Source organism: Saccostrea cucullata, unplaced genomic scaffold (genome assembly GCF_032062105.1).
Source record: "Saccostrea cucullata isolate Sc308-1 unplaced genomic scaffold, CSIRO_AGI_Scuc_v1 ctg2250, whole genome shotgun sequence".
NCBI lineage: Eukaryota > Metazoa > Mollusca > Bivalvia > Ostreida > Ostreidae > Saccostrea > Saccostrea cuccullata.
Genome location: NW_026921295.1, coordinates 54,549 through 70,150, shown reverse-complemented (window position 1 = coordinate 70,150; position 15,602 = coordinate 54,549). Strand labels below are relative to the sequence as shown.

The 15,602-nt window shown below is 35.6% G+C and overlaps 1 protein-coding gene across 1 annotated transcript; it reads right to left on the bottom strand.

Annotated features, from left to right (window-relative positions):
• Positions 1–866: 866 nt before the first annotated feature.
• On the bottom strand, positions 867–8,867 carry LOC134259656 (serine/threonine-protein phosphatase 6 regulatory ankyrin repeat subunit B-like). Its single transcript, XM_062742252.1, has 2 exons — positions 8,236–8,867; positions 867–7,267 (listed from the first exon to the last, which is right to left on the bottom strand). The coding sequence occupies exons 1-2, from the start codon at positions 8,849–8,851 to the stop codon at positions 2,286–2,288; spliced, it is 5,598 nt and encodes a 1,865-aa protein (XP_062598236.1). The 5' UTR covers positions 8,852–8,867; the 3' UTR covers positions 867–2,285.
• Between the last annotated feature and the right edge of the window lie 6,735 nt (positions 8,868–15,602).

The following is a 15,602-nucleotide window of genomic DNA, read 5'->3' as shown; positions in this document are numbered from 1 at the left end:
TTTTATATCACGTGTACATGTCCCAGGGGGATGTTTTTATGGTGTCCAAGGTCCTTGTACAACTAGGAAAACCTGAGCTTCGTGCATAATCGTTCAATTGTTTGATAAAATAAATTATCCTTATTTTAGGACTTTCATTTTCCCGCTGAGGATAAGAGGAGGTAAATCCATTCCTTTGTTTCCTTCCATGGTCGTCGTTTTCTTCTGTTCAGTGAACGGGGCTCTACAGAGGTACAGTATCTTACTACCCAATACCCATATCCAGCACTGGTTTCAGTAGATTCTGCCTCGGTATGTTTGTTTGTTTCTCTGTATGTTTAAAACGTTCCTCTCGAGAAATTTTCTAGCAAATGCCCGGAGACGTCACAGCTTCATGATCTTGTCGGTGGAGAGAAGCAAATGTTATCCTATATTTGGCACTTAGGTTATTGAGCAGTGAGGGATCTTTTTTGTGGCAACACCTACTGGGACCAGGGATCTCGGTTTATAAAATCTCTTCCGAAAGAATGGTCTCCCGCGGTGAGATTTGAACCCTAGACGTACGGATAAACTCACGCAAGCCAATTGATTGATCATCGTCATGAAATTGAAAAATCTGTCATTTATATTTTATATTTACGTGCTTAGATTTTGCAAATCTACGTGCTCCAAGCCCTGCTGTCTAGCTGTTTGTCCCGCCCTGCACATTTTTTCTTTGAATTGCGCCAAGACATTGATTGGGAAACAAAGTACACTTACAATTTGTAATTATATTTTAGACAAAGACATTGTAAATATTTAATGATATATTATATCTCACATAAATATATAAAATAAAACTGCATAAAATACGACCTTGAAAATATAATTACATAATACAGTATCAAACAAAAACAAAATTTGTATATTTCACGATAACTTATGCTACATTTATTGCATAGTTTTAAAATTTTAAATTTAATTGCAACTCGTGCTATTATATAAAAGGAAACAAAGACAAAGACAAAAGCCCTTGACATGTATTTACAAAAAAATGTTTTTGTTATGTAATATTTTATTTCGAAGATTTTTTGCGTTCATGTGTAGCTTCATCCACGAATTGATCTACAGGAGCTTAATGCACACATCTCTTAAGATGTGTATACATTAGGCAATACGTGAAATTTAACCCCCCTTACCTATAATTTTTATACAATCGACAAAAAATTTGCTCCAACGAATTTTGATGAATCCACAGTATATAAGAGCGTGCTGTAAAGACCCATCAACTATCTTTTCTAGTCATCTAAAGTCCTCATTTACATTCAATGAATAATAAAAACAATCCCACATAGCAAAATAATTCCTTCTGAAATGCAGAACAATTTCATTAATCTATATCAAATAACAGATTTATTGCTGCCAGTAATACAAGAGGTTTATGTGACCCCAAGAGTTTGTTCTCTTGAAATAACAAATTTCAAGAGACTGAACTTTTAGTAAATCCTTTAAATACTTTTTACATAAATAAAAGTTGTACAATTAAAAGACAGCTCAATGACATTTTAGTGTAAGTAAACTTAATGAATTAGTTTAAATTGCTTTTTTATTTAAGAGAATTTTATTTTTGCGTCTATCTCGCTTTAAAATACAAAGTATCCATCTCGTGGAAATAAGTGGTCAAAGATAATTTAGCGATTAACAGTAATCAAGAGAAACAAAATAAATTATAAAAAAAAAATCATTTATCTACAAAATTTTTGTCAACAATAAATATCTGTATATAGGACATAAAACACAAACCCCAAGAACTCCAATGGTGGAATCAGATGCCAAAGATCAGTAAATATCCCCTTTTGATCGGTCACTCTCGCTCATGTATTGATCAGATAAATATAGGTAACGCTCCTTTGGTAAAAAATACTAGTAAGTACAAAACAAAAGTCAAAAGCCCATCAACTGGAATAAAATATGTATGCCAAAATAAGACCCGATGAAAGGTTATATTTGCCAAAAAAGCATGATAACGACAAAAGAATTTCACGAAACATCCAATATGAAACAGAAGTGGCAGATTCTGTGATGTCTATTTCAAATTCACTAAGATAAAGGAAGTCGACATATGGATGAAGGCAAATGATGATACAACGTCAATATATCTGAATATTGATCTGAAGGCTACAGCAAGTATTTGCTTCTCCTCATGTAAAATTTTTGTTTACATAAATGCGTTAAATTCTTTGTGATAGCATCATGCTCATCTTTGCTAGCTATAGTTAAAGTTTTCTTGCTCCATATTTTAAGTATTGGAGGTACTGATTCCACCGTCAGAATATAATTTCAGCACCATATTGTTGTAAAAGTTCAGCGATACTGTCATGCCCATATAAGTATGTTATGTACCGTGGACTCTTATTGTCTTTTTTGCATAAATTGACACAAGCATCATTCATTAATAAAATTTTGACCGTGCTGTAATGTCCATTTTCACAGGCAATGTAGAGAGGACTGGTTCCCTCGTCGTCACATAAATTGATGTCGGCTCCTTTTTTGAGTAAAAGTTTAACCATGCTGTCATGACCATTGAAACATGCCAGGAACAGCGGGCTGCATTTGCCTTTATTGCATAAATTTACATCAGCACCTTTTTCTAATAACAAGTGAATCGTAATTCTGTGTAAGTTTTTACAAGCAATCCAGAGAGAACTGACTCCGTCATCATCACATGAAGTGGGGTTGGCGCCAATGCTCAGCAACAGTTGCACAATAATGTTATGTCCATATTGGCAAGCAATATGGAGAGGACTATAATTGTGTTTATTGCATAAATTTACATTAGCCTCACTGCGTAGGAGCAAGTGAACTATGATATCATTTCCTTTTCGACAGGCTTTGAAGAGAGGACTTTCTCCATCATTATCACATAAATTAATTTCAGCATCTTTCTTCAGTAACAATTGGACTATGCTGTTGTATCCGTTCTCACATGCAATATGAAGGGGACTGCTTTTGCTTTTATTGCATAAATTTACATCAGCTCCACTGTTCATTAATGACTGAATTATGATTTTATGCCCTCTTTGACAGGCTTTGTAGAGAGAGCATTCTCCATCAATATCACAATGATTAATTCTAGCGCCGTTTACCAGTAACATTTTAACTGTGCTATCATGTCCATTTTCACAAGCTGCATGTAGAGAACTGCAATTTCTTTTATTGCATAGATTTATATCAGCTCCATTGTTAATTAATAGCTGGATTATGCTCTCATGACCATTGTGACAGGCTTTGAAGGGAGAACTTTCATCAAATAATTTGATTTCTGCGCTGTTGTTCAGTAAAAACTGCGCACGACTGTTCAATAAATGTCTATTTAGGCAGGCAATATACAGAGGACTATTTCCATCATTATTACATAAATTAATATCAGCGCCATTGTGTAGTAAGAGTTGGACTATCATTTCATGTCCCTCCTGACAAGCTATATAAATAGGACTGCTACCGTCTTTATCACATAAATTCACATTTGCACCGTTCTTCAGTAACAATTGAACTGTTCTATCCTGGCCACTTTGACAGGCTTTGTGTAAAGGATTGTCTCCGTTTTTATCGCATAGATTAATTTCAATGCCATTGTTTAATAGGAGTTTAGCGCCATTATTCATTAAAAGCTTGAAAATGCTGTCACGTTCATGTATACAAGCTATCCATAAAGGACTGGATTCATCTTCAGCACATAAATTGATGTCTGCACCATTGTTTAATAAGAGTTTAACGATGCTATCATGTCCATTTTCGCAAGCTACATAAAGAGGACTGGCTCCATTCTTGTTGCATAAATTGATATTGGCGCCATTATTAAGTAACAGTTGCATAGTGCTATCATGTCCATTTTTACAAGCTTTATAAAGAGGACTGACTCCATTCTTCTTACAAAAATTGATGTCTGCACCTTTGTTTAGTAACATTTGTACCGTGCTATCATGTCCATATTTAGAAGCTTTCCATAGAGGACTGACATCATATGCATCACATAAATTGATATTGGCGCCATCATTCAGTAACAGTTTCACCGTGCTATTATGTCCATTTTCACAAGCTGCATAAAGAGGACTGACTCCATTCGTGTTACATAAATTGATGTTTGCCCCGTTCTTCAGTAACAGATGTACCATGCCATCGTTTCCATATTTACAAGCTTTCCACAAGGGACTGACACCATCTTCGTCACACAAATTGACATAGGCGCCATTCTTTAGTAATAATTCGACACTGTGGTCAAGTTCATTCTGAAACTGCGGCGGAAGACTGTCCCAATCATCGCTAGATAACAGTCGTACTTGACAAGCTATTGATAGTGGACTAACCCCATCCACATTACATAAATTGACATTGGCACCATTGTTTAGTAATATTTGTATCACACTATTATATCCGTATTGACAAGCTTTATAAAGATGACTCTCTCTATTACTAGTGCATGAATTGATGTCGGCACCGTTGTTCAATAACAGCTGTATCATGCTATTGTGTCCATATTTACAAGCTCTCCACAGAGGACTGACTCCAATTTGGTCACATAGATTGATATTGGCACCTTTTTTCAGTAGCATTTGTACCGTGCTTTCATGTTCATTTTCACAAGCTATATTAATAGGACTGGATCCATTGTGTTTACATAAATTGATGTCTGCACCGTTGTTTAATAACAGTTGAACCGTGCTATCATGTCCATTTTTACAAGCTTTATAAAGAGGACTGGCTCCATTCTGCTTACATAAATTGATGTCTGCACCATTTTTCAGTAACAGTTGAACCGTGCTATCATGTCCATTTTGACAAGCTATATGAAGAGAACTGGCTCCGTTCTGCTTACATAAATTGATATTGGCACCGTTGTTCAATAACATTTGTACCGTGCTACCATGTCCATTTTTACAAGCTCTATTAAGAGGACTGGATCCATTCTGTTTACATAAATTGATGTCTGCACTGTTGTTCAATAACAGTTGAACCGTGCTATTATGTCCATTTTGGCAAGCTACATGAAGAGGACTGGCTCCATTCTGCTTACACAAATTGATGTCTGCACCATTTTTCAGTAACAGCTGAACCGTGCTATTATGTCCATTTTGACAAGCTATATGAAGAGGACTCGCTCCATTTTCAATGCATGAATTGACATTGGCACCATTGTTCAGTAACAGTTGTACCGTGCGATCATGTCCATTTTTACAAGGTATATGAAGGGAAATGTCCCCATTCTCAAAGCAAAAATTAACTTTGGCACCGTTGTTCAGTAACAATTGTGCAGTGCTATCATGTCCATTTTCACAAGCTATATGAAGAGGACTTATTTCATTTTCATCACATAAATCGATATCTGAGCCGCTGCTTAGTAATACTTGTATCGTGCTGTCATGTCCATTTTGACAAGCTATCCATAGAGGACTGACTTTGTTCATATCCCATAGATTGATGTCGGCACCGTGGTTCAGTAATATTTGAACCGTGCTGGTATATCCCTTTTGACAAGCTATCCACAAGGGATGTTTTCCGTCGTCGCTACAGAAATTGATTTTGGCGCCATTTTTCAATAAGCAAGAAATGGTTTTATTACGTCTTTCTCCATCTTCTGTCTCCTTTCCAGCCTCTCTTAAATGTTCTTCATCATTCCCCGCTGCCAAAATTAACGGAGTCCAAATATCTCCAGCACTTAACATATTTACATTAGCACCAAATCTGATTAATTCTGGAATAATCTCATAGTTATGAAAAACAGAAGCAATGTGGATTGGATAAAATAACCCCCAAATTTCATTAATAGCCGTTTCTTTGCATTCATGGCTCAGACTATCTAATAACTTTAATCCTCCATTAGCACACACGGCAGAAAATACATTAAGATCATGCAATGCTTTTTTCTCTATGTTTCTCATAAAGAATAGAGAAATTTCATCATGGCAAAATGCTATAAATCCAATTAAAGGACATACTTCACCTCTCCAATTAAGAAAAAAAAGTCTTGATACATGAGAATCATTCATTTGTTTTGTTCTTAACTCTGATTTATCTATTGAAAATTTGATGCCTAAAAGAATGTTTGGCAGAGTTTCTAATGAAGTGACATTGCCCTTAAATTCTTGAATCACACTTTCATTTCTTAAACATTGGTTAAGAACAACATCTATAAGGTGTTCTGTTTGCATGTCAATAATAAACCTGTCCACAAGATCACCAATGTACTCTTCAGGAAGGTAAACAGTAAAGGGGTCGCGATCTTCCTCTTCTGTGTCGTCTTCTATCCTCACCCGTCGTCTCAGAAAACCACTGTCTGCGTACTGTATTGTCTCTTGTGGACAATCAACACCAAACACCAGAGTCGTTATCTCCATAATAAAGTCGTGAAGGAATTGGAAAACATGTCCGACACACTTGACATAGGATCCTGTAAGTTCTTGGAGAGTACTGCGGAAGACCGAGACATTTGTGTTTTCTGGTAATTCACACATTCCTAAAATTTCTTTATATTTCTTCTTAGAATCATCATTCCTAACAATTGCTTCTACTTTTAGATTGTTTTTAAATGCTACAACTAAAATAAGAGCACAGAATTTCTTCTTGTATTTTCTTTTCCAAATTTCAATTTCTTCTTTAATGAACCTCTTCGGAGATTTGAAGAAGTCAAGACAATTTTCCTTGTAATTTGACCTAGAAAAAAGCTTACAAAGCAACGGGAAATATGCTTCTGTTTTGATTATTTCAAAAACAATATCCTCAGAAAGGTCTAGATTCTGTGTGTATTGATTGAGGATTGCTCGTTTCTCTACATCTATCAGTCGATTTTCCTCGTTGTCAATTTCTACTATGGTGGATTCGTCGAACAAAATGCCCTTCACTCTCTTGTCATAGAAAACGCATCTTCTACAGGACACCAATAATTTGACCTTCTTCAAGCAAATCTCTACCGTTTTTTGATAATTTTTCCATAAGGTATACAATATCTCATCTAAAGATTCTTTACCTAAAGGATCATTGAATACAAAAAGGGTCTCATTTTCTGCCGAATACGAATATTTCTCTTTTATTTCTCTTACTTCATCCACTGGTATAACATTACTGCCCTGATCCTTATGCTTGAGTGCAATATGCTGAATAATCGCAGATTTACCAGATCCAGAATTTCCGATCACTATGACTATGTTATGACTTTTAAGCTTTTCCTCGACGGTCCTAACTGCGTTCGTAGGAATAAAAGCAATGTTCTCTTCTCGCCAGTCTTTGAGAATCTCATCTACTATTGGTAGTCCTAAAAAAATTCAATGTCTTTCACATTAACGGGAAAAGTACTTGCAAGATGATGGTGAATAAAATAGCATTATAGCTTCTGGTCATGAGTCCTAGCTTCCACGTATCCGAAGTCAGTCTGTATTCCTTTATTGTAAAGGGGTCGAATGGGTTTTCCATTGTGCAATGCTTCGAGCAAAATAATAAATGAAGCGTAATTATTTTAAAGTATCTTGTTATAAAAATGTTATAAAAGCAATTGTATACACAATAAGCTCTTGAAATTAGACGCAAAGAATTTCAAAAGCTTACAATTATCTTCCAATTTTATGAGATAAATTGTATTTATCATATTTTGTATTATTCCATAAAAACAGGAAATTTTGCTTATTTTGTTATTTTGGAGATCAGTGGTAAAGTTTTGTGTTTCTTTCACATCACAATAATGCTAATCACATATTGTAATTTTAGCAAAAAGCCGGTTTTTGTATACTTTGCTTGTAAAATTGTAGTTTTCGCAAAATAAAACCCCAGTCTGCTCCCTCAAGCTTAATAATAATAAAAAAACATATTTCCTAATTAATAGAATTGTGACCAGCATATCAGAGTCATTCTAACAACATGATTCAACAACGGATTGCACATATGGCAAAATCTGATCAACAAATCTGAAAGAAAAAATCAGTTACACTAGGTGGAAAGGGGAATGAGAATCCTTCCATTGTCGACTGGTCACACCAAACGTGTGCTCTTTGTAAGGGTAAAAACAAAATTGTGGCTACAACAACCATATCAATATGGGGTAATAACTACTTAATGCAACCTTAGAGAATTACTGTGAACGTAAAATATGTAAAATTATCTATGATTAAAAACTACAAAAGAGGTGTATTTCTATTTGCGGAAAAATTAACAATCACTGTTTCCCCTTGCTCATATACACAGCATATTTGTTTTTTTGCTTCTAGGATTAGGATTTGGAATTTATACCTTGCAAAAGTGATTCCAAAGAAGACATCTTTTCCATAAGATCTGTATTAATTTTATAATCGGCTTCAAGTTTTTCAATTATAGCCTTTTCATTTTCCTCTTCTAAGACGTGTCTTTGAATTATACTAAGTGCAGATAAATAGTCTTTGTTTGTGTACGTTTGCAGTCTTTGACAGATATCAGTTATGACTGACCACGTGTCATCAAACTCTGACTGTGAGGTAGAAGCCGAGTTTATGTGTCCAAACATGCTGTTTCTTATCAATCGTATCCTCTCAACGTCATCGCCAATCGTTATTTCTCCTACAGACGGCATCGTGTTTCCACCCCAACCTTTTGTTGGACGTGGAATCTTTGTACATACGTTTCGTATCAATGTATATAACAATGTAATATCAAATTCTTTATAACCATCTGTTTTGGCGCCTATAAGACGAATTTCTTGATCGGGGCGTATGTTTTTATAAATTGAGGATGTTTTCACTTTGTTGTAGACAAGACCAGGAGGTACTTCCATTTCTAAGACATCTCTACAAGCCTGGGTCAATTCTTCGTTTATTGCCATTCCGAGTTTAGCAAACCTAGAACGGCCGCCAGGGTCTGGTCCAGAAGCCATTTGGTTTCTAGAAGACTTATTCACAATCTGAAATTATAATTCAGCAATTTATTATTTTTCAAATGTCCTGTTTTACAGGATCTAAAATAATAACAAACCATTTTTATTTTCTCATTCAGAATATTTTCGACAAAGTCAAAATGTACTTTACTTTCACATATAAAGGTATCGTATCTATTTCATTTCTAATTTCTGTAGCCTCAAAGTATAAAAGCCAGGATAACAATTTACGAGCATAGACTTTAATGTGACAATCAATCAGGTAATAATTCAAATTTACGTGGGTCTAGCTCCCTTTGTAAATGAAAACGCAATCCATGTCAATTTAGTTATCATAATGTGGTCATAAATAGAGCTTTGTATGTCATTAATGTATCTATATAAGAAAGATTCAAACAGTTTAAAACAAATTTCTGAACCTCTCTATTTTCATCGTTTGTGCATTGATCTACAGATAAACGACCAGGAAAATATTAAATTGTAATAATGTAGCTTTAACTAGTTTTGGAAGAGACATTTACAACTTCTTAGGAAAAGTCTTGTCACAATGAATTCGCGTGTGAAATAAGAAACCCCATATCCTCACTGCCCCAAAGTAATGAATTGCTTTTGTTTTTAAGGAAAAGTCTTGTCACAATGAATTCGTGTGTGAAAAAAAAAATCCCATGTCCTCACTGCCCCAAAGTAATCAATTGTTTTTGTATTTAAGGAGAAGTCTAGTTACAAGGAACCCACCTGTGAAAGATGGAAGAAGGATATGGAAATAACGAACAGTATTCAATCTCAACGTCCATTAAACAAATATACAAAATAAGAGCAGAGCAAACACGGACCTCCGAAACATCAGAGGTGGGATCAGGTGCCATGGAGGAGTGAGCATCCCCTGCCGACCGGTCACACCCGCCGTGTGATCGTTGTCATAATCAGGAAATACTGGAAAAAATTCCGTGGTCAATTCAGTGTATAAATAATGGACTAACAATTGGTATGAAAAACGTCAGTCAGCATTTCATTCAATGATAAATTGTATTTGCTGACAAGGTCATTGTATCGACCATAGAATTTACGAAATGATGACTTTAAACGAGACTGTTGATATTCTTGTTTCATCAACTTGCTTGTCAATAATTTACCTCGTTTAAGAAATTGTTCAAACGTAGAGCATGCTCTTGCAGATCGAATCAACTGAGATATAAATACTCCGTATGCAGGTGATGAAGGTATATTGCTGCATAAGTAAGGGAAGTTGATGCTTGATTCAACAAAGTTTTTTTGTGGGATAATACTTTTGCATAAAACAGACAGTTAGACAAACGGACTGACGCGCGGGTTCGGTGCAAAAACAATATTCCCCTAATCTTCGATAACGGAGGCATAAAAAATTAAACAACATACATCGTTGAAAGTATGATTATACAGTGTACATGAACACGGGTGATTAAATTGATAAATTTAGCATTTCTTAAGAAATATATATGCCGTAATAAATGCAACAGTAGTGCGTGCATGAAAAACAATATTTTAACATTTAGTATGCACTGATACCCTTCAAAAAAGATCCCCCTGTGTGTGTGTGGAGGGTGTACATGGTTTGTATATTTGAGAAGGACTATTCAGTGAATTTATAATCAAATGACGTACTTTAAAAAGCTTTTGAAAAAAGTGTTTCAAATGAATTACAGAAACATGAATGACGCCGAGACCCCTTGGAAAGGATTTGGTTGGGGACTTGAATTTTCAAGGATATTAAATCATAAAAATTAGAAATAATTGGATGGAAATACTTTTTTGGCAATTTTTGAGTGCATCTCATTTATTTCAAAAATATAATATCTTGGATTTCCATTGTTTAGGCATGGGAAATACAAGCACAGTTCGAACACAATAATTTATTTACAAAGACGTTATGTACATGTACGAGGCAAAGCATATACATTTATAATTTTGTCAAAATAACCCATTAAATGAAAGGACAAAATTGATAACAGATCAAAGATATACTTTTGAAAACATCCATGGAGGGTTTAAGTGTAAAAGAACAGAAAAGGATCTTTTCTCGAATGGTAACATTTTAAAAGTTTGTTGGCTATGCTTCGACAAATAGAGTCAGTTAAATATGATTTATTCACCGAGTTGTTGATTGTACATGTATGTTGACTTGTTGTACATCCAATACGAGATTTTATCATGCACTAATTATGAGATGTCTTATACAGTTAAAGGGTTGCAAGGTTTTATTTATCCTGGTCATTTAGGGCTATGAAACAGCGAGGGATCCTTTTAGTGCCAATGCATACCATGACACGGGGTCCTGATTCTTAACATCTCATTGGAACCTATCTCCCTATTTCTAATTCAAATTGCTGAAAGCCTGGCGAAGAAAAATGTGCTACCTATTTTTATCGACTTAGGTTTTGGCGATTGTGTAAACCCACGATATTTCGATAACGGTGCGAAAACTCATTAATTTGCAGCGCAACAAAAAATTGACAAAAAACTATACAATCAAAGCATCCTTTGCTTTGTTTGTATCATCTTTTCTTTTTATATCCGATGAAATTGATAAGAATTTCGCAGGGGATTTCAAGAGTTTCACCCTACCGTTATCATCTTTTTTATATGAGAATTTTTTTTTACTATTCAAATCCTACAGACTAAAACATTTTGCATTTGCGTTTGCAACAGAACGAGATTTTTATCTAGTTATTATATATGTTTTGATTTACCTTTTCAAAGAAAAGAGATAGAAAAGATGTGTCAATCATTTCAAACTCTTACTTTTAATGAGACTTCTATAACAGGAAGTTGTCACTGGCCTCATACATTGTATATATGGTTACTACAGCTACTTAGGTTGTAATTCAGTCTTCACATTTATCTTATATGCGTGTTAGTTTAATTATCGGTACTGATAGCACTGAACGATGAAAATATTGAATGGATGGCACGAGTTTGAACGTTTTGTTTACACATGATAAACTGTTCACCTCAATGAGATATGAAGTGTTCGATGCTATGCTTTGTTATCATATGCATTGTTCTGGGTCAGAATAACCCTAAATGCCAGCAAAGATCAATCACACAGTTTAAACTTAACAATAATTTATTTACAGTAATATACAAATCATTAAGTACAAACTTAGCAAAAATCTAAAAATACATACATCAGAGTGTCCGTTGCTGCACACAATGTCCCAGTGAAAATATATCCCAGTTGTAACTCAATGGTGCTCATACGACAAGAGTATATATATGCATCGAATTGACAGGGTATTTATACAGTACTATAAATCTAGAATATTCTAGAAATTGTAAGTACATGATATTACTGGAAAGTTCTGGACATACACAAAGTTCAGGAATGTTCTAGAAAAAATGTTGACCACTCTGGAATGTTCAAGAAACTTAATGTTACTAATAATATACATGATGAAATAATAGAAATACAACACACCTCACAACACCTCCCCCCTTAAAAAGTTTGAATGTCAATGAAAACTTATATTGTTAAAATGAAATATATGTACATTAATACAAAATCATATATGTTCACGATACTCTGCACAAGGCATCTGCAATAACATTGTCTTTGCCTTTGATATGCTTAATTGTTATGTTGTATTCTTGTAACAACAAACTCCATCTAGTCAGTCTTTGATTCTTGTTTGACAATTTATGCAAAAATGTCAGTGGGTTGTGATCCGTATATACAAGAATTGGATGCAAAGTAACATTCAGATAAACATCAAAATGCTGTAAGGCTAACAACAAAGCAAGGCATTCCTTTTCAATGGTGGAATACTTTTGTTGATATTTTGTAAGTTTCTTTGAAAAATAAGAAACAACTCTATCTACCTTATCACTATGTTCTTGAAACAAAGCTGCCCCGATTCCAACATCACTAGCATCAACAGTAAGCTTGAACTGCTTAGAAAAATCTGGAGTTGACAGAACTGGGTTGCTCATAAGGACAGATTTGATTTTATGAAATGATTTTTCACAGTCCTTTGTCCATTCAAAGTTAACCCTCTTTTGTAAAAGATTTGTAAGTGGACTTACAACTGAGGAAAAATTTGGACAAAATTTTCTGTAAAACCCAGCCATGCCCAAAAACCTCATTAACTCTTTCTTGTTTGTAGGAATCGGGAACTTTGCAATAGCTTCCACTTTAGCCATAATGGGTGTAACATAACCTTGACCTACTCTATGACCTAAATACTCTACATAAGCATGACAAAATTCGCTCTTCTCAAGGTTCACAGTTAAGTTTGCTTTAGCTAAAATGTCAAATAAAGCACGCATGATTCGGAGATGTTCGTCCCATGTGTCGCTGTATATGACGACATCATCAATGTAGGCCTCGCATCCCTCGAGGTCTTGAAGGAGGGAGTGAATCATCCTTTGGAATGTAGCCGGTGCGTTTTTCATGCCCAAAGGCATTACTTTATACTGGTAAAGTCCATCTGGTGTAGCAAAAGCAGATATTTCTTTTGCTCTTTCTGTTAACGGTACTTGCCAGTAGCCTTTCAACAGGTCAAATTTACTGACAAATTTGGCGTTTCCAATGCGGTCAATACAGTCATCGATTCTAGGTATTGGAAATGAATCAGTTTTGGTAACAGAATTCACCTTTCTATAGTCTGTACATAATCGGTACGAACCGTCCTGTTTTGGTACAAGAATACATGGTGAGCTCCAATCACTTTTACTAGGTTCAACAATGTCATTGTCCAACATGTACTGCACTTCCCTTCTTAGGTACTGCAATTTTATTGGATTCAGACGGTACGGATGTTGTTTGATAGGCAGAACGTCACTCACTCTGACATCATGACAAGCTGCATTAGTTTTCTTTGGAACATCCGAAAAGATTTGATGATACTCATTCATCAAGTTTTTAACTTGTTCTTTTTGGTGAATGTTCAAATGTCCAAGTTTGGCATCCAAATTAGCCAAAACTTCTGAGTTTTTCAAACGAACACTCTGATTACAATCTTTCTCATTCATCTCTACACTCGTATCACTTTCAATACAATTTTGAACAGTCTTAGCATTGGCTAAAGTGGAAACTGGTTTTACAGAATTTCGGTCACACCTTTCAAAATACTCTTTTAACATGTTAATGTGACAAACCCGTTTCTCTTTACGTCGACCTGGTGTCTTAACTACATAGTTTACATCACTGATCTTGCTTTCAATTTCATAAGGGCCATAAAATCTGGCCTGTAAAGGATGACCAGGAATAGGTAAAAATACAAGAACCTTATCACCTGGCTTAAACACCCTATTTCTGGCATCTTTGTCATACCACATTTTCATTTTCATCTGAGAATTCTTCAAATTGTCTTGTGCTAATTTACAAGCATTGTAAAGTTTTTCTTTGAAATCAGACACATAATCTAAAAGATTAAGATCAGTAGTCACAGTCAGCCACTTTTCCTTCAACAATTTCAAAGGACCTCTAACTGTATGACCGAACACCAATTCAAAAGGACTGAACCCAAGAGACTCCTGGACTGCTTCTCGTGCAGCAAATAGTACAAGATGAACCCCTTCATCCCAGTCTTTTTCATACTGGTAACAATAGGTCTTCAGCATTGTTTTTAGGGTTTGATGAAAACGTTCTTGCGCTCCCTGGGACTCAGGATGATAAGCAGTTGATCTATATTGCCTTATACCCAACTCATGCATGACTTGCTGGAACAATCCCGACATAAAATTTGAGCCTTGATCCGACTGAATTGCCTTTGGCGCTCCTACAAAACTAAAGAACTTGGTTAGGGCCTTAACTATGCTCTTTGCCTTTATATTCCTAAGAGGTATGGCTTCAGGGAATCGAGTGGATGTACACATAATACACTAGTAAGTAAATACTGGTTCCCAGATCTGGTCCTAGGCAAAGGTCCTACACAATCCACCAACACTCGACTAAACGGTTCTTCAAAAGCTGGAATTGGTTGAAGAGGGGCGGATGGTATCTTCTGATTCGGTTTACCTACCATCTGACAGACATGACACGACTTACAAAACTCAGAAACATCCTTCCTTAGCTTAGGCCAATAAAAATGACTCAAAATCCTATTATAAGTCTTATTGATACCTAAATGACCAGCCATAGGTGTATCGTGAGCTAAACTCATGACATCTCGACGATAAGCAGCTGGGACCACTATCTGGTGAACAACACGCCACACTTCATCTGGGGAAGCGTCAGGTGGTCGCCATTTTCGCATAAGGATGCCATCTTTCATATAGAAGCATTCTCCAACTTTAGTAGCCTCTTCTGGTGGATGTGCCCTCTTACTAAGTTGAATGATATCTGGGTCTTTATGTTGTTCAGAGAGTAAACGTTCTCGGCTAAGGATGTCCTTGCCTTGGCTAACTAGTGGATGCAACTCATCATCCTCACCACCAAATTTTGGTAACAGTTCTTTCTTCTCTTGCTTCTTGATATTGTGTGGTTCCTTGTTGGTTTGAGTGCCATCAAGGTCAGATAAGAAAGTGTCATTCAAATCAATATCAACAGAGGAATTCGTCTCGTCAAAGGCTTTAGTATGGTCTGCCTCCATTTCTCGTCTTCTGGCCATCGCTCTAGTAACAGCACAGGCTGGATAAATGTCATCATCTTCATCATCGCACATGACATCTGGGGTGATTTTCGCACAAACTATAGGATCTGGTACAACTTTTCCACCAGCTAAATCGTTGCCTAGCAACAAAGAAATGCCTGGAACAGGAAGAGTAGGTCGAA